General features: G+C 45.8%; 1 protein-coding gene across 5 annotated transcripts in view; it reads left to right on the plus strand.

Moving 5' to 3' along the window:
- The window catches only part of nipblb (NIPBL cohesin loading factor b), a 42684-nt gene that overhangs the window by 1324 nt on the left and 16470 nt on the right, over positions 1–24890 (plus strand). The window contains exons 1-14 of one of the 5 annotated variants that reach the window (XM_031558507.1): positions 777–1010; positions 4361–4482; positions 14454–14602; positions 16160–16325; positions 16708–16808; positions 19660–19774; positions 19901–20058; positions 20265–20407; positions 20743–20827; positions 20961–21545; positions 21694–23013; positions 23847–24023; positions 24298–24474; positions 24781–24852. In XM_031558507.1, the coding sequence (XP_031414367.1) occupies positions 14539–14602; positions 16160–16325; positions 16708–16808; positions 19660–19774; positions 19901–20058; positions 20265–20407; positions 20743–20827; positions 20961–21545; positions 21694–23013; positions 23847–24023; positions 24298–24474; positions 24781–24852 (3163 nt within the window). In that variant the 5' untranslated portion in view covers positions 777–1010; positions 4361–4482; positions 14454–14538. Of the gene's footprint in view, positions 1–776; positions 1011–1101; positions 1732–4360; positions 4483–14453; positions 14603–16159; positions 16326–16707; positions 16809–19659; positions 19775–19900; positions 20059–20264; positions 20408–20742; positions 20828–20960; positions 21546–21693; positions 23014–23846; positions 24024–24297; positions 24475–24780; positions 24853–24890 lie in introns of those variants that run through there. The other 4 variants (XM_031558506.2, XM_031558505.2, XM_012819714.3 and 1 more) reach the window with 4 other exon arrangements.

Raw genomic sequence — 24890 nt, forward strand, 5'->3', positions numbered from 1 at the left:
ATGTTTATTTTACGTGTGGCAAGCATTAGTGTTATTAATACAGATGCCGATAACAACCAATAACAACAAGCCAATAACCCAACTTATGACACGAAGTTTTGAAAATGTTTGTCATTTCGTCAGTGCGTTAAAGGCAGTTTCAAGAGAAACATAGAGAACCACAAACTGTTTATGAAACCACTTGGATTGCTCAACATGTTAATATCGTAATCGTTGCACATGAAATAAAAGATTTGCTTGCTAATATCAACCAACAGCAGTCATTTGTGAGTGAATAAAAACCTAGCCATGCAATGCTCACTAAACATTAGTAATGTTAAGTCTTCTGGGTTGATGGCCGTATGTGGAATATTGAAAACATGCATGTGTGGAGTTCAAAACACGAATAATCCCAAACGATGCAACTGGAAATCTGTTTGTTGTACGATAGATAAGAATGCCTTTGAAACGGCTTTGATAAACTTTTGCAAACGTTATCGTCGGAACCACCGAGCTGATAGTTAGCATAATGGGAGGTCACTTAGACTTGAAGAAAAATACAGTAGTTTTTTTTTTTTACCTAATATCATTTTACTCGTGGATGAATTGTTCGTTTATTTTCTAAAGCCTGTAACGTTAGACCACTGCGTAAGCACGTCCAAGTCTTCGATGTACCTCTGTTTACAGTTGGCTAACCTTTAACGTTGCATTTAGCGTTAACGTAGTTGTCGATTACTAGCAATGATGCCATTCACGTCCACCCTCAGTACTTAACTAGCAGTGTTTTAAACACTTTGTCCATTCTACATGGCATGAACTATATCTGTGTTTGCAGATTATAAAACGAATTGTCGTGATCCTAGCCAGAAGTCTGACCTTATCTCAAATGCCATCTCTTGTTTTGGAACCCCGCAGGGCTCTAGAAAGCTAGCAGATGAGCTATACACATTTAAAAGACCTTAGCTAGCTTAGCTTACCGTATCCATCCATTTTATTTGTCGGGGTTGATCACTAACGCCTCCAAATGCAGGGTAAGGAGGTCACCAAGAGGAATTTTGGGTACTCGGATAGGTTAATGGATATTACAGGGGATGATTTGAGCAGGCATCTGCCAGTTTACGTTACCTTTAATCTCGATTGTTGGTTTTGTTTTGTTTTGTGAGTGTCAACTGGCAAGAATAAGTTGCCACTGCTAACTAGCCTTGTCTCCCATGCCCTCGCTTATTACCATTAGCTACACGTCATGGTAATGACCTCACGTTAGATGGAATTTTGTATTTGTTGGAATCACTGGGTCATTCCAAAATATTTGCAGCTATTTAGTTGCTTTAGAAGTTGTTGACCCGCATCCTCTTGACACTCGCTTTTGGTCTCACTTAACATAGCTAACGTTGATGGCTAGACAGCCAGCTATCGTTCGTTGTCATTTACAGTTAAAAAGGGTAACGTTGGTTTACTTAACCTCAAGATGCACCAATGTTAATTGCTGATACACTGTGTCAATACAAGCCGGGTTGTGATCGATACCTTTTTTCACTCGTAACGCAGACGTTTCTCATGCCAGTTGGTGTTGGAGTATAGCTAGCAATGCTGCTAACTGGCAGACATCGGCTAAGCTAACTAGCTAGCGATACGTGTTTTGCAAGCTACTGGCTTAATCAGTTCTCATATCCTTCAATTTAGCTGGCAAGCTACCGGTTGTGTTGTGCGGACATCTACTCCAGCTAGAGAGTTAGCATGCTAGGTGTAAAGGTAACGTACTGTTTGCATAATTGAATGCAATTATGTTGACGATTTGCTGATATATAAGCTGCAGCTCCCTAGTCCACCTTCAAGACTACATAACGTTTAGCATCTTCTATGTAGCCGGGTTTTGTGCTAGCGTCCATTTTCAAAGAATGCTAATACCAAGCCACAATTTGCTAACACTGCATATGTAAACTTTATATTGTTTTCGCCCTTTCATGTTTGCCAGTGAGATATAACGTAACCAAAATAGGCTTTGTAATTTGATAGATCATATCAAGAGGCACATTTCCCGTGAGACAGTAACGTTAATAATATATAATATCACAATCTAATCTTGGTAAATTAGCTATCATTATGTAGTTGGCTAGCAGTTTACTTAGCAACCTTTGGTCGCTCGCTATGTTTGAAATCAATTTGATGAGCAATTTATATGGCTGTCAAAAGTTTTGAGAAGGCCCGAGCCTGTCACAGTTGCAGTTTCTCAAAAGCAGTTCTTGTGGCCGAGTGTATATGCTTGGCCATTCACATACATTTGCAAGGGTTGCACTGTACTGCTTTTAGTGCGCATACATCCCGCTGCGTCCTAGGAATGGCCTCCCTCCCCACAAGGCTATCTGATAATCCTTTGTGCCGCTCGCCCGCCTCTGGCCAACCCAGATTCTGTGTGATACGTTGCAACAGACGCCGTGACGGGGCGTCAGCTGTAACGTGTGCGTGCATGAATAGTTCTCCTTTAACGGTTTATTTTGGTTTCGCCGTAATGTGTACCCGAGATTTCCTCACAATCCCACATTGCTCCCTGACTGTGCTATTCTTTTAGCATACGCATGGGACCTCCCACTACTCGTCAACCCTGCTGTCAGTGATTTTGTGTTTCCCTCTGCTTGTGCGAGTCCGCGAAAGCGAAGATGCCTTGCTCAAATAGATATCACCCTTTGCAATCGCTTTGGAAGATGTTTTTGTACCTTGTTGAATATTTTCGCAGTGTGATATAACAGATGACATCACAACTCATTTGCGATAATAGTTTGTTGAGTAACTCTAAGGGCATTTGTTTATTTTGGTTGTGTTTGGTTTTGTTGTCCTGTGTGTTGAGTCTCTACTCTCAGGAAGGGGAGGCGTGAATGCATTAGTAATCATTACATTTATAGAATGCGCTCGGTAAATATTTTACACAGTTCTACACAGCGTTTTATGTAAATTGGACTGTATTTGTATCTAGCAAAAGGAGCCGTTTAGATATTGTTAGAGCGACATTATCCCTTGGTTCAGGATGCATGCTTCAACATAGCCTGTGTCATGCCGACATGAAATCCGTAAGCTAAAATAAGATAATAACTAGACCAGACAATAGGTTCCAGCTTGATTGAGGACTTTCTTTGAACTTGAGCAGGTTTTAGAGGATCACCTAATCTGTTCCAACTATATAGTCTGTGTTGGTAACAGAGAACAGATTACCTGTAAGAGCATATCATTCATTGTTGGCTGCAGTAATGTGTGAAAATCTACTGTTGCACAGATGCAGACAGATGAAATGAATAGGGCGGTCATCTTTTAAATTTTTTGTGTGAGAAGACCCTTTCTTATAACGTATTCAAATGTGTAGATTTTGACAAGTCAGAATGACTTAAAAGACAGGGTAGCCAATTTGTTTTAGAAGCATTTTTTGTTATATTTCTTAAAAATCTCTGCATCCAGATGGCAATCAATAAATCAAATGCTATGACAATTAAAATAAAATAATCCATTATCTGTGGCAGTCATAGGCCTGTAAAATGTCTGTCCAATCATTTCATTTGGCCTGCATGAAATGGTCTACCTACTCTCCTACCTGTGCACACTCTGCCTGTGCACTCATTGCGTGTTGCCAGAGTTTTCCACAAGGCTAAGCAAACGTATTGCTAGCAAGACATAAGCTGGCAAGCCAGCCGCATAAGAATAGCAGAGAAAGTACAGCCACAAATTCCAGTTACTCCTGTACCTTCAACAGCTTGCACTGTTAAACAAAGCAAAACAACAAAAAAAAGACTAGCAGAAAAGGCTATGACCTAAAAGCGGTTGGCTAAAGCAAGAGCTCAAACCAGTCAACATCGATATGGCTTTTCAATGATCATAATAATAATGCCTTTTATTTCTATAGCATCCTTTCTGGCTGGAGCCCAAAGTGTTTTACATAATGCATACAGAATAGACAAGAAATGAAAAGGGGAAAAAATAAAGAGATCAAATAAAAATATGATATGATGCTCCTCTTCTGCTGGATTGGTACTGGGAAGCTGTTCTGTGCTGTCAGCAGTCACCATGTTCAAGCATCAGAGTATATCTGGATGGTTGTTGTACCTCAGTGTAGGCATACCATTTTCTGTATCCTGCTGGATGATGAGGGTGCAACCAGAGATTCAAATAAGCTAGCGTCTCCGGCAGAGTATTCCTTCTGCCTGGGAGAGGTGGAGAACTGTCACTGAGAGTGGCAGTGGTGGACGAGAACCGCAAAAGATAAAGGGGCATATACCGAAGGGCCTCCATGGTTATTAAAAAACAATTCATTGGCACAAATTTAGAAGCACAGTATGATATGGGAGTTGCCCAGGCACAGCCACCCAACATGCCTCCTTCTCTCTCCTTCTCTCAGACTGTCGACTGATCACTTAGCCACAGAAGTCTGTGGGCAGCAAAGGTGATAAGGATGAAGGGGTCCGGAAGACAAGTTTGACAGTTTATTAAAAGCACTCACCCACAGGGACAGGAAGCCAGGTAATTGTTGCTTTGTTGTTGTTGTGGCAGTTAGCATAACGAGCTATAACTTAGCTGTTCAACCCAACGCAGCCCCAACATGTTTGGAGGTAACGGTTGTGACAACTGAAGGCATTGAAGAGCCTGAAAAATGATGCCATGGTTGTTGTATTTCTGTTGGACAGGTTTTTTTTGTTGTGGGCAGAATTTGTTATTTTCCTGAGCTATGTGGCCAATGTAGCTAGCAACTTACTGTATGTAGACCAAATATATTAGCTCAACGCTAACATTAGCTACACTGTTACATTTACACATACCTTGTATGTAATCTGTCTGTGTATGTTCGCTGGTTTCTGCATTGTAGTTGTGAACAAGTGTTGTTTGATTTACCTTAATGATATTCAATATTGGCTTTGAATGGGAAGTTATACAAATGTGGTGATGTAGCCTATTTGTGGTTTTGTAGTTATGAGAATGAGACATGTGAATGACATGAGGTATTTTATATGGTTCGCAATGACAACGAGTCGCTGTGCTCCTCTCCCCAATGCTCTCTGTTGTGGACTCGTCCTCCTGCAGTAGTCAGGCAGTGCGTGTTCATGTGGTTCGGAGGGAGGCCAGAAGGGAGGGGCTGAACATTTTGGTTGTATACTTTCAAAGTCAAGCATTTGTTGTCTCCAAAATTGCGTACCCCGGCTTTAAATGTCCGTGGCATACAACACACCATGTGGTAGCACATTAGGATCAGCATGTGGCGATGAGATCCATGTTCGAAGTTGCCCGGCACTGGGTCATTGGCACTGTACACTGTGTAGCTTAGCTATGCCACATCTCTACCCTATTCACAGTCCCTTCGTTTCCTATGTAAATAAATCTGAATGACCCTGTTCTTTGATGTATAATTCATATTTATACACATATTTGGAGGCTAAAGCTCTTGCTAACATTTAAATTAATTCATGTAAGCTTTTCTAATATTTACATATGGAATGTTTCACGAGCTGCTACTTGGCTTTGGAAACTTTCATGTATGCACCTCTTAACTTATGCTGACACAGGTGAAGGTTAAGCTCAACACTAAGCCGATGTTCGGCCGTCGGCCAATGTCGGGCCTCCTGTGAGCGTCTGCAGCCCTAGTCTTTGCGGTGTGGCCCGCACCGCCGGCACTAGTTGGAACCCTGTCTGTGTTTTTTTGGCCGATTTGAGCAAGTTGAATCAGCAGCGGAGCCTGTCGGTGAGCGAGATCACCCTGTTTGGCAGTTCAACAAAACATTTTTCAATCGGAGGTTTCATTAAACTCCAGCTCTTGACACAGGTTCGGGAAAGCCCCTTGATCCTGTCGCTGTAGTAGGCTGCCCCTTGATTGCACACATTTAGCGCGGTGTCTCGTTATTTTTTTCACCTCCGCTTCTTTTTCCACAACCAAAGTGGAAGTGCCTTTCCAGTCAGTGCCATTTGCAACTTCTTATCTGACATTCTCTTGATAAGAAGCAGCTATGTTATGTAACAGTGTGTGGTGCGAGAGAGTGGTGTGAGCAAACGCTGCTTTGTTTATGGTTTGGTATGGAGTTATTTTCTCTCACGCAAGCGCAGAGCAGTTGGTAATTGGCTGTAGTCTTTGCAGTGTGTTCAACTTCTTGGCCCAACACATGTGACGTGCGGTGACGCAACAGTCAGGCCCTCCGTCGCCGCTTGTTTGATATCGGGTTGGTGTGTACCTGCTGTCTGGTACATGGCCCCTATGGATCTCAGGCCTAATATTTAGTCTGGTATATGGTTGCTATGGATCTCAGGCCCCTGGTCTGTGCCTTCTTTCAACACGCTCCATGAGGTGAATTAGGGGGCATGGCCATGCTAGATGTCAATTCACAGGAGTTGGGACAGTTAATAGGCAGATGTCATGAAAGATGAATAAAGCCAGAAGATCAGAATGTATTTATATATAGACCCTAACTTTAGTCTAAAGATGAATCTTTAGCAGGATTGTTGAACATGGAATTATTGCTGTAAACCTTGTTTTTGAAGTTATTGTTCAGTAATAGACTTAATTTGGTGCTGCTTGTACAAACCTGCATTTGATAATGGCATATAAAATATAATTATGAATTCTAGAGAATGTGACATTTGAAATGAAATAGGATAGTGGTGAATGTCTGTAAAAATCAGGAGTGTGTTTTTGGAATAGCTTAGGAAGATGAATTGCCTAGGCAGCAAGAGTGTTTATGGAGTTGCTGCCCATGCATTCTTTGATACCTAAAGCTAACAGGAAAACGGAGTGTTATTATTTTGAACTTATAGCATGGATGATGAACTGAAATGCTGATAACTATCTGAATCGTGGTCATTTCTTGAAAACTTATTTTGACAACAGAATAACCTCAGATGGTTCTACTATTACCAGTGGCACGGTGGCTCAGTTGCTTGCACTGCTTGCACTGCCGCCTCACAGCAAGAAGGTCATGGGTTCGATTCCCACATGGGGCGCTGTTGACTCTGGGGGGCAGGTCCTCCCCAGAGTGCACAGTGCTCAAGTGGGCTATCTCCCGGGCCTTTCTGTGTGGAGTTTGCATGTTCTCCCCGTGTTCACAAGGGGTTTCCTCCAGTAAGAACCCCAACAGAAAAAACATGCAAAATAACAGAACACATGTCCATCCCTGACTAAAGATGGACAGTTCACTTCACTTGGTCCCCGGGCGCTACAAGCTGCCCACTGCTCCTGGGGGGTCCTTGAGGAAGGACAGTCCAGGATGGGAAAAAGCAGAAACTAAATTCACCGCGATCTCAGGCTTACCTCCGTGTGTGTGTGTGTGTGTGTCCTGTGTCGCCTCCATATATGCATGTGTGTGTTCCAGTGTGTCGTGTGTGCCATTAAAAACCTGACAAAGGTCTTAATTATCTTAATTATTGTCTGTTAGGTTTGTGATGTGATCATTGGTGGATCTGCAGTAATCCATCATTGGTGGCTTTGACAATTACAAATAAGCTCAGTAGATCAGGCCGGACCTGGCTCAGGCCAGTCTTGTATGCCCTGCAGTCAGGAGCAGGGACAGAGCCTAGACGTGTTGTGCAAGTTTGTCAAGAATAAGCAAGGCAGTCCTTCATGCTTAGACAGTTGGTGATCATATGGCTATTTTTGGAACAAATGTTTCACTATGTTGGATTGGAAAGTTAAAATATGGCCCAAAATCTTAAACAATGAGCATTTCCGTGGATGAGAGCCATTCTGGATTTTTACTGGGATTGAAACTCGTAGAACAAACTTTATTGTAATACCACGATTGCAACCTGACCAAAATCAGTACTTTTTTGCAAAACTTCCAATTTCCTGTATAACATTGTTTTTTATCAATGCTCCTTTTCAGTGCATGGTGTTTAGTAATCAATCTAGGTTTACCAATTTAATGAAGGAATGGTGTTAAGAAACATGAAATGCTGCTCTTTAATTGTGCAATAAAAGTGGACATAATGTTCTTTATTGCATTGCATTACATTTCAAGTACATCTGGTGCTCCCACTATTAATACCTTTCAAAGTGGGTTTGAACTCCATCGTCACAGGGAAACACTTAACTGTACCCATCAGATATAGTAATACCTTGGTTCGTTGATGATTGTAATAATCATTGTGTGGGTATGTGATCATAGTATACTTGGCTAGCAGCAGTATTACGGGTATGTGATCATGGTATACTTGGCTTGGCTAGCAGCAGTATTACGTTGACTAGCTAGATAACTGCTAGCAGCAAGCTTGGATCAGTCGAAGATACGTATGTGTTTTGATGGATTAAGCTATGGGATCTTCCACACAGTTTAATCCATCACCAACATCGCTCTTAATGAGTTTTGGGCTTCAGGAAGGGTAAGAAGAGTACTCCCCCTTCAGACTTTTAGGTTTACCTGCTATCCAATTTGGTGGCATAGGCACGCTGGTTCGGAATACTGCACTGTCAAAAGCTTGACGGGTTCCCCGCGCCTAGTTACGGTTTCTAACATGGGATTGGACAGTGGTCATTCTAGGGAGGGGCTTAGAGAAGGGTCCAACTTCATCCTGAAGTGTTTGTGCCTTAGCTGAAAGTCTGTTGCTGCTAAAGTTGTCTTTTGTATGAACTGAACTGTGTACTTAATTTAAGGTTCAAAGCATAGACTGCACCAAACATGGCCGCCTCACCAGCAGTGCTCTCCAGGCAGCTGATCTGTTTAGGTGGTTCACTTGGTTCAAGCATCTTCATGGTGGATGATCAGCCTGGTCATATCCATCTTTCTCTACTGACAAGCCATTACTGTCCTGAGAATAGAAGCAAATTAACATTTCAAAATACAAAGTGTTTACATTTTAACAGGTAGTCCAATCCTCGAAGAAATGTGAGCTACCACTTTACCTTTGCATAGAAAGGTAATCTAGCATCAAAGTTGATCATATAATGAGCCTGAGCCTTTCAGTGCAGTATGGTCCTCATTCAAGTTTATGCAGCCTTTTACTGTCATTCTGCAGTGAAGCAAACAACCGAAAGGAGGGAAATGATCACTGACTACCTAAGCAATTAGTAAATAAAACCCATGTGCAAGCATATTTAATACATCTCAATTTGTTCATTGAGTTGAAGCACTATACCCGGCAACCGCAAAAATGGCTATATGATGTAGTCCCATGGGGCTTGCATCTGCGTCAAAGTAAACTGCTCTTTTCACCACTGACAAGCTCATATTGTACTTATAAGTCTGACTACATTGAAAGGGTCCCTACAGAGATAGAGCAAAACAGTTTGCCATAAGAGTTGGCTTAGAGTCGTCTATCTTCTGCATTATTTTCACCACATAGTGGGGAAAAGGTCAACAACCACTTTCTATAGTTTCATTACATGTTCTACCGATGTCAACCACAGTGCAATGTGTTGTTCATCAGATTGACCGACATGCTAGGACCCCAAGGAGTTTTAGTGCTGCAGAGTGGAAACAATTCCTTATAGAAAGATTACGTTTCTGCTATAGATTTAATTGTGGATGTTGCCAACCAAATCTTTTTTCCTTGTGATAATAGCAGTTGATGTTTTCATGGTAAAATCACATGCCATTATATCTTGGTCTGCTGTGAGTAATTGCATTGGACGGTGGTGTTAAATTGCTCTTAATGAATAGAACGTGTGAATGGATTCTTTTTCTGTTGTCAGGTTTTTCTCCCTCTCCTCTTACCCCTGTTCCTGCTGCTCCGTCCCCTCCCCCCTCATTGTCTGCTAAGTGAGGCTGCTAGAATCCCCTGCCTCTAAAACAGGCATCTGTAAGACCAGCTCTCAGCACTAGATAGTGCTGTTTGGAGGTCAGAATAAGCCAGTTTTGACTGTGCTGTTGAGGATTCATGATGGTACTGTAGTGTTCTGTGTGTTCTGACAATCACTTGTGTAGAGCCTGGTTCTATTACTTGTCTTGAAATAAATGAATTTGGGTGAACACTGATGTGGAGGACAGATGGTTTACTTTGGATGTTTTTTTTGTGTGTCTATGGTGGTCTAGCAAAGACCTGTGAAAGCTTGGACTGGTAACAGAATGACTGAACTATACCTGAACGATAGTTATCGTATCAGGATTATTATATTTCATTATGCAGTATATTTTGCTCTTATTTGGCTTAGCAAAGGAAATACACCTGAAAGGGTTGTATGCAAAGTTTCAGGGGATGCTACTGTGGAACATCTGTGAAAAATCTCTATTCATTTCCCCTGTCTCTCAGTCTATACGTTCCAGACAACGTCCTTGAACTGAATGACGAGGAATGAAACTGCAAGTGGGCTTGGAACGTGTCTGATGATATTACAGTTTTCAGTCTTGGTAGTGGACAGATTGTTGGTCTGTTGGAAGCTCTTGCAATCCTTGGAAAGCTACATGATTTCTTGTCAGTTGTTGGCTAAAAGATTGAGGTTTTGCTTGGCCCTTGTTAATGAACTACCCGACAGCATGGGAGTCTGGTTATTAAAGAAAAGATTTTGGGAACTAACTTCATGTAGTCAGGAATCCCACATCTACGAAGAATGATGTTGAGAAATAGGTGCTTTGAAAACCTACTCTACTTTGCAGTATTTTAAATGATCATATGTAGCATGTCCTGCATCAGTCACCAGTTAAGTTCAGTGTACATCAGTTCATCTTGCCCCAGGCTTGTGTCTGCTGAGGTCATTATAGGCAGACAAGCACCAGCTTGATCAGTGTTGCCACTTCTGTTGACCCTAATGTTGCTGTTATAATGCTAATACTGGTGGGGGGACATTTTTGGCTGGGAGGAGGTCTACATCTTTAGCCTGGCTCTACAAGGCTCTCAGCTCTGTTGGCACATGATATTATTCAGGTGGCTTTCAGTGGTGAGGAAAAATGTTGTTTTGGTTTAAAGACTGATCCAGGGCATTTGGTTTAAAGACCGATCCAATCTCCTCTCTGCTGATTCTAGACTTGGCACATACTGTATGACACCACTATATCAAAATAAAATGAGAATTCCCAGAGCACTGTGATGGGAAATCCATGGGAAAGCAACATCAGGCTACAACACTGGATGGCACCTGAACCCAGTGGTTAAGTGCTTCAAGTACTGTGGTGCACCTGCTGAATTAAAGTCAACTTTTGAACACCCTCTCACCCTGAAAGTGCTTCCATGGTAACTGTGACCTCAGTGCTCCGCTGTATCAGGCAAGGCACCCCGGTGTTTGAGTGGAGTTCAGCACACTCCAAAATATAGCGGCAGCCTTTGGCCTCAAGCATCCTGTGCAGAGATGGTTGTAAAGGGCTCATCTAAGACAGGACCAACCAGTGCGCGGGACAGAAACGGAACTCCAAACGGTTGTGTCTGAATGGAGTGTCTCATCAGTGGATAATGAAACGGGAGCGCAGCAGTCTTCTCAGAGGGCGACAGACCGCATGTGTATAAAAAGAGAGAGTACTGGCTTGGGCTTATTAGTGGAAGCTTTGTGACAGTTGTCATGAGCATGGTGTTGTTTGTTTTCTACAAACTCATTGAAACATTAAGATTACTCTGAGCTGGAACAGTCTCCCTGTAGGGAGGAGAGGGGAAAGGAATGGCATGCTGCAGAACTGGAAGGAGGTGTTCTTCCTGCTTCGTCTGTCTCTTGAAAGGCCTAAATTAACACCCAATTACCAAATATGTGTAGATTGTCCACATGGAGAATGTGTTTCAGAAGCCGTCCTCAGGGCAAAGCTGGTGTGGTGGGTTTGGTCAGATGTTACTGCTGTTGCAACCTCTTGAGCTCATAATACTGGCACGTAGGGCTGGAGGACATGACTTAAATTAAATCTCACAATAATTTCACATATTTACTACAATAACCATGAATATGCTATAATTTCTTTCTCTTGTGTTGAAATACCTTAGGGACTTACTATAGGGAAAATAATCTTCTGTGGGAAATGTCATGATATGATCTGATTTTCTTTTACTGTTCTCTTTTTTTTATTATTATTATTATTATCACAACCAATCACAATATGAAGCACCTAATTCATCGCGATAAATGAATTATGGTTGCCAGGAGAGCAGACATGATAATACGATCAATAGAATGATAGAATATTGTTCATTTGGTTAATTTCATGGCAATCATGACACGGACAATTACATGACAATCAGAATTATCAGGAGGATTCCAATTAATAAGAAGTTACCTGAATCATCGCATGGATGGTGATTTGACAGAACAATGTGATACAATCAGCTTAATCTCATATAGTTTACTTCGACTAACAATACATGTGTACTTTTTCATATCTTAACTGATTACATTGTAAGGACCTTCGAAGTCCATGGTAGCAAAAGTACATGAACGTTTGGATTAAGTATCCAGAAGAACCCCTTTAAGCAGCAATACCAACTTTCTGTTTTCTGTTTCTGAACAGTATTAAATGGCCCTTTAAGAAGTTTGAAGTCATTGATTATTCCAGAATGACTCTTGTGAATGTCTCTCAAAACCCACTGACTTTACCTTAGCGTTAGCCTTGAGAAATACTATATTCTGCTGACTTTTGCTCCGCACCATTCAGATGTCAACCTCGGATGTCAAAGCTAGTTAAATTGTTTCTTGAGATGTTCAGCTCACAGTCAGCCTTATGTCACTGAGGTGCACAGGGGTGGAGGGAGCTGTAGAGGACTGCTCAGGGGTGGAGTGAGCTGTAGAGAACTGATGTGGACTGACGGCTGTGCTCACGGAGGCTTCACCCACCAGTAGGTGGAGTCTTGACGCCGGCCAAACTCCGCTCAGCTGCGACATGAATAATGTGAGTGAGTGTGGAGCTCCGTGAGGCTGGCTGCCCAACCGTCCCCGGCTCTATTGTTAGCTGTGTTTATCTCTTCTGCCGGCCCGGCACGCTGATATTGAGAGCTTGTGCTGTTAGTAACCAAGTCATTTGGGAATCACTGCAGGAGATGTTTCCTTGCTGTCAGCCTGTTTGTCTCCCGCATGCGCTAGTGAAGGCACAGAACCTGATCTGGGGTCAGAAGCTCTTCTGTTTACTTGTGTGAAACATTCTCATCTCAAAATTCCTGTCTGTGATTGCGTGCCATAGGCTGTTTGCCCTTTTGAAGGAACCTATGCAGGCTTGTGTATGATGCAGATATTGAATATATTGAAGCATGGCATAGATAATTAACTGCTTCTTTGATCAGTTGTCAAAATGAATTGTGATATTTGCTCTCGTGCATGCTCTTGGTATTACCACTTTCTCACCTGCCACTTGTTTTTGATTCAGTTTTGACTTTTTCAGTTTATCTTCAATTGCTTTTTTGACTAGAGTTGCTATGAACTCTGAGAATTGCCTAGAGTAGCTCACTTGAATCTTTATGCAGAATTGTCAGAGGAATTCCTTTGACTCTGAACAGCGTCTTACCTGATACATAATCTCAATCTGTTTTTAGCTGCACTGGTACCCTGGCTGCAGACTGTGTTAATACAGAGTTGAACTTGCATAGTGCTCAAACAGATCTGTGGATGTGTTAATACAGAGTTGAACTTGCCTAGTGCACAAACAGATCTGTGGATGTGGTGTTTCGACAACCAACTTGACAGATCGCTCACCGAGGTACTCTAGGCAGAGAATAATACGGCTGGAGCTGGAAAGTGCTTAATGGTCCAGCAGTGGTGTAGTATTGTAGGAAGTGCTTGTTTGCCGTCTCGTCTGAAGCGTGTGAAAATGACTGACTGCTGCTGGCGCAGGTCCCCCCTTTCCCTCCTCAGCTGTCGGCCCAATGGATCAGTGCTGATGGAACTGGCTCGGATGACTCTGAATGATTCACTGTTTCCTAATTCTGTTCCCAGGGTCCCTCATCACTGTGCGTGTGCGTGTGCGTGTGCGTGTGCGTGTGCGTGTGCGTGTGCGTGTGCGTGTGTGTGTGTGTGTGTGTGTGTGTGGCGGCGGACATGATCCACGCAGCAGCTTTTTTTTACCCATCATGACTGGGCAATGTTCCCTGTACACATGTATGCGCTGTGAGAGTGGCTCTGTATATTTTGATTTGTGGGCTGGTGCTATCAAACGGCTGCTGTTATCAAAAGGTATATTCTCTCTCGCACACAGAATTGGCAATTCTTGAATGTCTTTGAAGACTCTGTTATTAACCATCTGGATACACTGAATACTGGATACACTGAATACTAAAGCAAATCTGTCAACCTGATAGACTGTCAGTAGCCAACCAGTTTGGTAACAAGCTGTGAGACAAACTAGAAGATGCATAGTTAAATAGTCAGCTGTTGCCTTTCCCATTTTTCTCCCTCTTCCTTTCGATGAGATGACACAGGTCTCAGATCAGCAACTTTAAGAGCTCTGAGAGTTCCGTCAGGTGATTTAGAGCAGTAAGAGACCTGAACCGTGCAGGGCTGAGGTCCCGGTGTGCAGGATGGAGAGAGTCTATAAATGAGTCGATAAGTCCTCGAATGTTTTGGTCCCAGGCGGCTGCTGTGTTGTTAACGGAGTGCTTCTGTCCCCCCCCCCCTGCAGCGTTTGGGAGATGTGAAGAGCGGCCAGAGGGAGGCGACGTTAAGCGATCTGTGCATCCTCACGACCCCCCCCACCCTTCTTCAGCATGAATGGGGATATGCCTCATGTGCCCATCACCACTCTCGCTGGGATCGCTAGCCTCACAGACTGTGAGTAATAGACACACACACACACACACACACACACACTCACTGAGTGCTCACTCACTCGTACTCTCTCTCGCTCTTTCTCTCTCTTGCTCTTTCTGTCTCTCTCTCTCTCTCTCTTTCTCTCTCTCTCTTTTTTTCTCCCTCTCTCCCTCACACTCTCTCACTCCCTCACACTCTCTCACTCTCTCTCCCTCACACTCTCTCACTCTCTCTCCCTCACACTCTCTCACTCTCTCTCCCTCACACTCTCTCACTCTCTCTCCCTCACACTCTCTCTCACTCTCTCTCCCTCACACTCTCTCTCTCTCTCTCTCTCTCTCTCCCTCTCCCTCACACTCTCCCTCACACACTCTCTCTCTCTCTCTCTCTCTCTCTCTCTCTCTCTCTCTCTTACCCATATACATAGACAGATACATACACACTTGTGTGCACACTCCCACATACACAAACACACACACACACACTTCCATCACCACTCCTGCTGGGATTGCTAATCTTAGAGTTTGAGGAGCATTTCACAATTTTGAATAACATACACATACACACACATACACACACACACACTCACACAGACAAGTGCACACACAGAGATTGTGAGTGTACACATATGTTCATAGACTGTGAGATCACAGACATGAATGCTCACATACGCACAGAAACTTCCACCATTAGTTGTCGGTTGCATTTCTGTGTTTCCTCGCTCTCTCTCTCTCTCTCTCTCAGACACACACACACACACACACACACACACACACAACTCCCTCTTCTTCCCTGCAGGTGACTCACTATGACCAGCAGTCTAACTTCCTGCTTCTTTAATGCAATCAATGGTTAAACATTAACTTTCGGTGCTAATGCTCTGGCATGTTGTTAATGCACTCCTGCTCATTTGTGTTTGATTGGATCCCTTTATGAAGGGCACCTGTGGGACTCATCCACAGTAGCCAAGGCGACAGACAGACAGACAGACAGACAGACAGACAGACAGACAGACAGACAGACAGACAGACAGACAGACAGACAGACAGACAGACAGACAGACAGACAGACAGACAGACAGACAGACAGACAGACAGACAGACCAGGTGTCAGTGCCACCGTTGCTTGAGCTGTGGTCCATCACCTGTCTGGGCTTCAGGCGTCTGTTTCCCAGAGGTGTTTTGACAGAAGGCTTATTTTTCTTGCTCTAAGCAAAAACAGTCAAATGTAATCACATGCCGGGAACCGAGGGACAGAATATGGTTACACCGCTGAGATTACAGTGCACTGCAGAGGTGCCGATAGTGGCCATGTTCCCTTCGGCATCTCCAATGCATCTTACAGCCCATGTGGGAAGTACCAAAAACAACAATAACCCCTTAGAAAATTAAACGACTGAACAAATATCCGTCCAGCAATTTTCAAAACAAGCAATTTTAGGATTAAACTTTCCCCACTTTTTTCACCCTCTCTAAACCACTTTGACTGAAAGCACCTGGCATAAGACCTGCTATAAATATGTGTATACGTATTATGTTTGGTCTCTGACGTGTCCTTCCATGTGTCCGTCCGGTGCAGTGTTGAACCAGCTGCCTCTCCCCTCCCCGCTGCCTGCCACCACCACCAAGAGCCTGTTGTACAATGGGAGGATTGCTGAGGAGGTGGGTTGCCTGCTGGCCTGCCGTGACGAGACGCTGGTCTCCCAGCTGGCCCACAGCCTTACACAGGTCTCCACCGAGCACATGTAAGTATCCGCCACCGCTCCTCACACACATACATTCACACTCTTATCTTAAACCTTGAGGTCGGAGCCCTTGTCCTCCCCTCGCTCCGCCTGACATCGCCTCTACTCTTTTGACTCCTGTCTTGGTGGTGTTTGGATTTCTGCCCCAGTTAATGTGTATGCTGCTTAGTGGAGAACTGAGACTTATTGTGTTCATGATGGTGGGTCTATGTTTTGCACAAAGGTGTGTGTGTGTGTGTGTGTGTGTGTGTGTGTGTGTGTGTGTGTGTGTGTGTGTGTGTGTGTGGGGGGGGGGGGGGGTAGTGGTGTATGAATGTAATACAAAACTGAATAACCACTGTAAGGTTGCAGAATACTGATTGTATTGCTTGTGTGTGTGCAGAGAGCTGAAGGACAACCTTGGCAGTGATGACCCGGAGGGAGACGTGCCTGTGCTGCTGCAGACGGTGTTGTCCAGGAACCCCAACATCTTCAGGGAGAAAAGTAAGGACACTCGCTTTGGGGTTCAGGGGGGTAAGGAGGATGTGCAGACATTGCCTCTTGATTCACGAGCAGCAGCAGTGAGAGCACGGTGTCTAGGGGTGCTGGGGGGCCACGGCCCACGCTGAGGCTCCTACTGGGGGGGTCACCCGTGGGTCAAGGGTCAAATCTCTCTGCTCGGAACTGCCGTCTGGGTTTTATTATTTCTGTTGGGTGAAGCCTGACATGTTGGTTGCTGTAAACAAGTGTGAAAGCAGAACAGTGTTTGAGGAAATGCCTATTTGTTTTCTGCGTGAGTGTGCTATTATTAAAACATTTAGATTGTGGCTAAGTGTATGTTTACCTAGTCTAGTGAGCGTAATGTACATTTACACACAAGTGCACTTGCTGAAATGTTGCGTGATTTAGATGCAGTCTAAATGAATGTCTTGGAAATGGATAGAGGTATTGTGCTTGATTTGCTGGTTGGATTTGGAGAAGGATGACGAGGCATCTCATCTTGTGTGGCACCGTGGAAGCGTGTCTGGGCTTGTCTGAGAGTAGTGCCGATGCAGTCGATATCTGAGTGGTGTATATATATGAGGCAGCAGACTCACCCATTCAGAGGCAGCGAGTGAACCAGCAGGGCAACTGAAAGAACATGTTGATGTTGTCTCTCCTCTCTCCCTGTGCGTAAGAAGGGGGGTATGTACCTGTTTGATGGACTTCTGTTATGTAATGTTGGCCCCGGTGTTTGCTGGCTCACTGTGGATGTGTTCAAGATCAGATCAGAGAGTCAAGTTATTAAGCTTTAGGGAATGGAAGGAGTTATGCAGGAGTAATAAGGGAGTTTGCATGTACCCTAATGCTTGGATTATGTTTACATGTATAATATTCATAGAATAACTTCAGGTTGAAAGCGATTCTGTTCTGGGTGATTGATTGATTGAGACAGATGAGACTTCTTGAGCGTTTCTTGTTGGAGAGAGAAGTGCTCTCTGATTGGCCAGACACCTTGCTCCCGCTCTGGGATTGGCCAGACACCGTGCTCCCGCAGCTTCTCTGTTGTATTCAACACGGACTCAAACTGCAATGTGTGACCTGTACTCTGACCTTACATCCTGCTCTTGTCCAAGAACCTCCTCGTTTCTGTTGCTCTGATGCATGGCTCTATGTGTGTGTGTGTGTCTGGAATTTTTCTGCATGCGTGCCACAGAGGTTGTGTTACAAACACGAGCTCCCCTGCTTACGCTGGTTGGCTAGTTTTAGTGTCCGTTTCCTCCAACGTAAACATGGCTCCCCATGCACCCTATGTGTTGGCAGTGAGACACTCACTTAAGGTTGTGTTAATGCAGAATATCAACCGGAGAGCGTCTATGCGATCTTCCACTTAATACTGAAGCGAATTTGCCGGTCCGTCTGGGAACTCTGAGTGCAGATACGGTCGGCTGACTTTAATAGATTTTTCTCTCCCAAAGTGACACTGATCTGTGTGGCTTCCCCAAGAGCACCCGCAGGTCTGAGCTCCCACAATGCAACAGCCAAGTAGAGCGCAGCCGGCCCAGTGCTTGCAGCACTCCAAACAGTGTGTTAGAGGCTTGCCAGAGTGTCATTATTTCCTGAACACTGCTAGTGTAACTGTGCCTGCGCTGAACCTGTGAAATGCAAGTTATTTTTAAGAGCTGAAGCTAGTCTGGATTGTACCTATATACCTATAGAGAAGGCTGCAGGAAATCTGACATGTCCAGAGAATATCAGTAGGAAAAGCAAATGATGTTGAGGGGCACTATTGCCATGGTTACCACATACACATAAATGTCTTCTGAATAAGCACGTTGATGTGACATTGCTCGCTGTTTCATTACAATTAGTAGCGCTGTGCCGTAGCAACGTGTAAATCAGCTTTTATTTTACCCCTGGTACCGCATTAACAGTGAGATATGGGGGAGTGGAGGATAGGTGAATTGGGTATTAGGGCTCCATCAGCACTGGTGTAAGGAGGTGTACCGCGGCGCCGAGCCCGCTACGGTGATTGCCACCATTACGCCTATTTCCCCCTTATCTCAGAGTGCTGCTGTCCTCATGGAGCTTGGTCTGTGTAGCCGTTTTGACATAATCCTGCTTACAGACAGACAGACAAACAAACTGCACTGAAAACACAACCTCTGTGGCAGAGGTAATATTAATTAAACACGGGGTGGTTTGGTTGCCCTATTACCGCAAACCGCAAGGTGGCATTCTTTGAATACTGCTGCAGGCCTATTAGGTATACATACTTCAGCAGTTACAGAATGAAGTATACATACTAGAGTTTATATGCAGGTGCATAGTGCATACTTCATGAAATGGTAGGTGCACACACAGCAGGAGGACATACATCACTTAGTGGTGTAGTATGGATGTATCTGATTATGTAACTGCATAGTTAGTCTGAAAGACCCTCTCTAATTGTATGTGTTTGATTGTGAGAGTTTTGCACTTAAGGTGAAGGGCATGTTGTAATGCTGTAGGTGGAAAGATAAGTACAGCAGTATATGATGAGGCTGTCTGGGGTAGTGACCATCGTTGTCATGACGAGTCACAGCCAGCCACACACTCTCTGCCCAGTTCCTCAAACCGCTGCAGAGTTTGTCTGCTGTTCATATGAAGGTGTGATATCAAGTGTCTGCTGTTCATATGAAGGTGTGATATCAAGTGTAAGCTGGGCGCTCGACGTGTCACTGTAACAGGCCTCTTTTAAAAATAACAGTAAGAATAGTGGTATTCTCTCTGTTGTGACTGCTCTTCGTTTTTGGGAGTCCGTCTTTAGCTGAGGTCAACAACAAACCAGTTGTTTGTTCAGCTGTAATTTATATTTCTGACTTTTGTTATAAAGGTATCATGCAGCAACAGCAAATGGTCTCACAGTATAAGATGTCCCAAAATTCCATGCACGGAAGCCCGGCATCAACAAACTACCAGCAAACCACTATTTCACACAGTCCTTCCAGGTAAGGTGGCATTTTGGAATCTTTGCACGTTGAAGTCGTGCTGTTGTTGACATTGTGAGATCGGGACAGCTTTGATTGTGAGTTTAGTGACCTGAATGTTGACTGTGTCTGCTCCTGTGTCCCCAGTCGCTTCGTTCCCCCACAGACGGGCACGGGGAGCAGGTTCCTGCCCCAACAGGGGAGCCCAGTGCCCAGCCCCTATGCCCCCACGAGTCCCGCAGGGTACATGCAGTACTCGCATCCCCCCAGCTACTCCCAACACCAACAGATCCAGCAAGGTACTTGTAAGTCCTCTGACAGCCAGCCTGGCATCTTGTAAATGTATCTCATCGTTTTGTGTTATGGGTACACTTGGTTCTCTATTCAAATACATCTGGACTATGCTTTATAGTCTAACTGAGCAGTTAGATGAGTCTAAAGAAGCAGGTGTTTGTATGTATGTGAGTGTGTGTGGATGCAGGAGGCTAACCGTACATGTGTTTTGTCATAGTGTCAGTGGCCAGTCCCATGGTGCCTGGGGGCATGAGGAACATACATGACAGTAAAGTCTCGGGTCAGATGGCCAGCAACTCAGCCAATCACAACTCAAGTGAAGATTACATGGGCATGGTGCATCGACCCATGGGCAGCGGGGTAAGCCTACCACACCACTCGGCTATCACACTTGACTATGTTTACTGCTGGAGCCAACACCGCACATTAGTCCACCTAATCCTCCAAACACAGGGGACATGTCACTATTCACAACCATGTCTAGCACCCTAGTAGATGGAAGGTATTCCCAACCCTACTGCAGATACTACTGACGCCTGACACCTGTTGAACTGCATGTCACCTTTGATTACCATGCTTAACTACACTAAGTGTGTACTTTAAAACTCAGTCAGAGGTTTTGCTAGCATCTGTCTAGTGATGTTCCCGAGGCAGGGCAAGGCTCTGTGGTGTCTAACAGGTCGATGTTTCCCCAGGAAAGCGACCCCTCCATGAGAAACACCTCGTACCCTGTCAGATCGCCTGTCTGCTCTCCTGCCGGGAGTGAAGGCACCCCAAAAGGTACGTCTTGATCTCATCTAAGGCTGAGATGATTAGTGTGTGTAAAGCGGTTTCCATACAGCTGTTATAACTCTAGGCATAGAACTGTGTGTAATCTCCGTGTGCTTATTGAGCATTTCCATGTCTGTTTCAGCTGGGTCACGGCCGCCACTCATCCTCCAGTCGCCGCCCCCTTACACGTCCCCCCGCGATGCAGCCGCCGCCGCCGAGATGCTGCTGGACTCGCCCGAGCACCGCAAGAAGCTGAAGAAGCTGGTGAAAGACGAGGTGGCGGGCGATCCCAAGAACGCCCCCGCCATGTACGACATCGTCAGCCCGCCCTCCAAAGACTCGACCAAGCTCACGCTCAAGCTGTCGCGGGTCAAGTCCGGCGAGTCGGAACCTCCGTCTGGCAACGCCGAACTCCTCCCGGGGGCGGAGCACGGCTCGGACACTGAGGGCGATCTGCCCTTTAACAGCCTGCAACCGTTCCGTGGCGGCCCCCAGGACCCCGCGCAGAGACTGGGCCCGGTGCACTGCCTGAGTGGCGGGGAGCAGTCGGGGTACCAGCAGGTGCCGGTGCTTCAGAACACGGGCGCGGTGCCGGGCCGGATGATGACGGGGGGCAGCGGGACGCCGTACGACGAGGCGGAGATGGACGCGCTGGCCGAGATCGAGAGGATCGAGCGGGAGTCGGCCATCGAGCGGGAACGCTGCTCCAAAGAGGTCCAGGACAAAGGTACGCAAACTGACACTGAACAAGTATTTGTGGACAGATTACCATTACATATTACTGTTATTATGGTGGCCATATTTGACTGTAAACTGCATAGTTAGACAGCTTTGAGTTCTGCTCCTGATGTACCTGTCCCTTTTTACTCCCACAGATAAGCCACTGAAGAAGCGGAAGCAGGACTCCTACCCTCAGGAGCCTGGGGCCGGGGGAACTGCAGGGGCCACTGGGGGCCCGGGGATGGCCGGGGGCGGCAGTGCAGGGCACAAACTGGCACCCCAGGAGGCCAGCGCCGCCAGCAACGGGGCAAATCGCCTGGCCCTAATGGTTAGCATCGACCTGCAGCAGGCCGGCCGGGGGGAGGGGCAGCTGGAGCCTGTGGCCACGCCTGTTCCTGCTCTGGAGGCGCAGCGGTGGCCCGAGGAGGGGGCGGAGCCTGCGGGGGTCCTGCGCATGCGTTCAAAGACAGACGGCGAGGTGCAGAAGGCGGACGGGCGGCCGGAGGTGATAAAGCAGCGCGCAGACACACCGCAGAAACCTGGTCCCGACGGTCATGCCGAGATGCCCAGGCACAAGCAGGACGGACGGCACGAGCGGGAAAGAGACCGAGAGTCGGCCAAGGTCAGCTCTGAGCGGAGACCCGACGGGTCGAAGCACAGGCACGACGGCAAGCCTGACGGCAAGAACCGCTCTGACACCCCACGGAAAACGGACTCGGCACGTGACGGACATCGAGAGGACCGACACCGAGACCGGGATCGAGACAAAGAACGAGACAAAGAGAAAGAGCGTGATGGTGACTCCTCTCGTGTCCGCCGGCCCGAGACCCCAAAGTCCTCAGACCGACACGAACGGCGGGACCGGGAGCGCGAGAAAGACAGACGGTCAAGACCGGACGGCGAAGGACGAGACCGGCAAACCCCAGAGCAGCGGCGAGAAAAGGGCGACAGCCCCCGGGTCAAACCGGAACGAGACGGCAGCCGCCCTCGCCCCGACCGGCCTGGTGCGAAAGACGGCGAGCGACGCAGCGGAGGCGGCGACTCGGGCAGAAACCGCCCGGACACCCACAAGCAGCCCGTCCCTGACACCAAACCCACCGGCGAATTCCCACCATTCCTGCTGGGCGGGAAGTCTGGAGCACTGAAGAACTTTGTGATTCCCAAGCTGAAGCGGGACAAGGAAGGGAAAGTGATCGCGGACCTTCAGAAGGCTGAGGGCTGGAGTGAGCCCCGCATAAAGCTGGAGCGCATCGGCCCAGACAAAGACAAAGAGAAAGAGAAAGAGAAAGACAAAGCCCCAGGCCCAGGTCCAAGCCCAGGCCCAGGCCCAGGCCCAGGCCCAAGCCCAGGCCTTGAAAAGGACCTAAAAAAGGGGGCGAAACCTGTGGTGGTGCTGCAGAAACTCTCCCTGGACGAGGTGCAGAAGATCATCCGCAAGAGCAAGAGCAGGCCACCCTTAGGGAAATCCTCAAAAGGTAAAGTAGCCTTTCCTTTCCTCTGCTCTGCTTGGGTTTCCTGCTGTTTGATTTGAAGAAAACAGCACCACTCCATGATTGTTCCAGTCATTTAGAAAAGCTTTTACGTTGACATTTTGATGAGGCCTAAGGGGTCTTATAAATTCCTAATTCCTGTCGTGCAACAGGCTGGATTCTCCCTTAGCTTTTTCTGTCATCACTGTTAGACTGTAGAGAAACACATTCTTCATGTGCCAGGTTTTTTGGGTTATGTTTTTTTGGATGACAGTTATTGAACAAGGTCAGGCATGGGGTCATCTGCAAATAATAACTGACAAAGTAAAAAATCAATCCTCGTTCTTCTAGAATGTATCTCTTATTTTTGTGGTTTATAGACATTAACATGGTGAATATTACTATATATATACACTAATATATCTGCCATTTAATTACTTATGAAATGCCTTGAAACTGTCAGTAAATAAGAGACAGAATTGAAGTCACCGCTCAGACTTTTAAAAGGCTTAATTACCTGTAGAGGGCTTAGGGCATAGGTGGAGCTTTAGTATGTACGGACAACTAAACTGAATTTGACCTGCGCCCTGCTGCAGTTTGTCACAAGGGTTGTCACAGTCCTTGAAAGTTCTTGAAGTTGCTTAAATTCTTTTTTTTCTTTTTTGTAAAGTTGAAAATGTGCGAAGTGCTCATAGACATTGACCTGAGGTTAAAAAAAAAAAAACAGCTGTAAAGATGTGCTTGTTTTGTCTGAAAGTCTGTGAATTTCATGTTGTTTAAAGTTTGAGAACTAATCTATCTTTTGAGGGATGACAGACCTGTTTCTTCTCCCTGAGCAGCGTCTTACGATCAGAGTGTCCTACGGGAGCTGCCGCCTCAACTGATGGCCGAGATCGAATCCACCATGCCTCTGTGCGAGCGGGTCAAGATGAACAAGCGCAGGCGCAGCACTGTCAATGATAAGCCCAAGTACGCCGAGGCAAGCTCTGAAGAGGAGACCGAGGCCTTCACCGAGCGTGAGTAGCCCTGCTCTTCATCATCTCCATCTTGATCTCTGGCTGTGTATGTGTACCCCATCTTCATCCTCTCCTCTCTGAGAACGCAGAGGAGATTGGCACCAACTGAAAGTCTTCCTCATCTCCATCTTTGTCTCTCTCTTTTCATCGCTGTCTTCATGTGTATTGTGTCATGTCATGAAATTCATGTCATTTTTCAGACGCTTTTTTCAGCAGTTGTCATCTCCCTCAGAGGTTTCTCTATCCATCATGTCTGACTCTGTGTTCTTTGCAGCCTCGAGGAAACGGAGTAAGCGGGAACGGGATAAGGCATGGGAGACCGAGGAAAAAAGTGAGCCCCTGCGTGAACAGCGCGAGCGACGGGGTTCCGGCGAGCATCGGCGCAGCCGGCAGAAGGACCGAACTCCAGAGGAGTCAGAGGAGGAGTCACCCCCGCCCAGCATAAGTGACGGTGAGTACAGCGAGGCCGTGTTAACCGAAGCTGCAGGGTGTACTTCTAAATAGTCCGCAGAACACTTTGTAGATAGTATCAGTGATCATGGAGCTTATTTACAACTTGTAAGCATAGTTTGTAGAGGCAAGGGGGACACAACCCTTGCTATGTTGGGACTCTGACATCATTCATTCTGCCATCGCATTGAAATTCCATGGGGTTTCATTTAGGTTTTATTTTGTCTTTGGGAAAGTTGTAATATTTGATGAATCCAGAAGAAATTGGACAGGGAAAGGTCAAATGTTTATCTTCTTTCCCATTCAGTTGCCAGAAAGTTGAAGAAGAAGGAGAAGCAGAAGAAGAGGAAGGCGTACGAACCGAAGCTCACTTCAGAAGGTAAACGCAACAACCTCGCTCTTCTTCCATCTTTTTAT

Source organism: Clupea harengus, chromosome 21, assembly GCF_900700415.2.
Source record: "Clupea harengus chromosome 21, Ch_v2.0.2, whole genome shotgun sequence".
NCBI lineage: Eukaryota > Metazoa > Chordata > Actinopteri > Clupeiformes > Clupeidae > Clupea > Clupea harengus.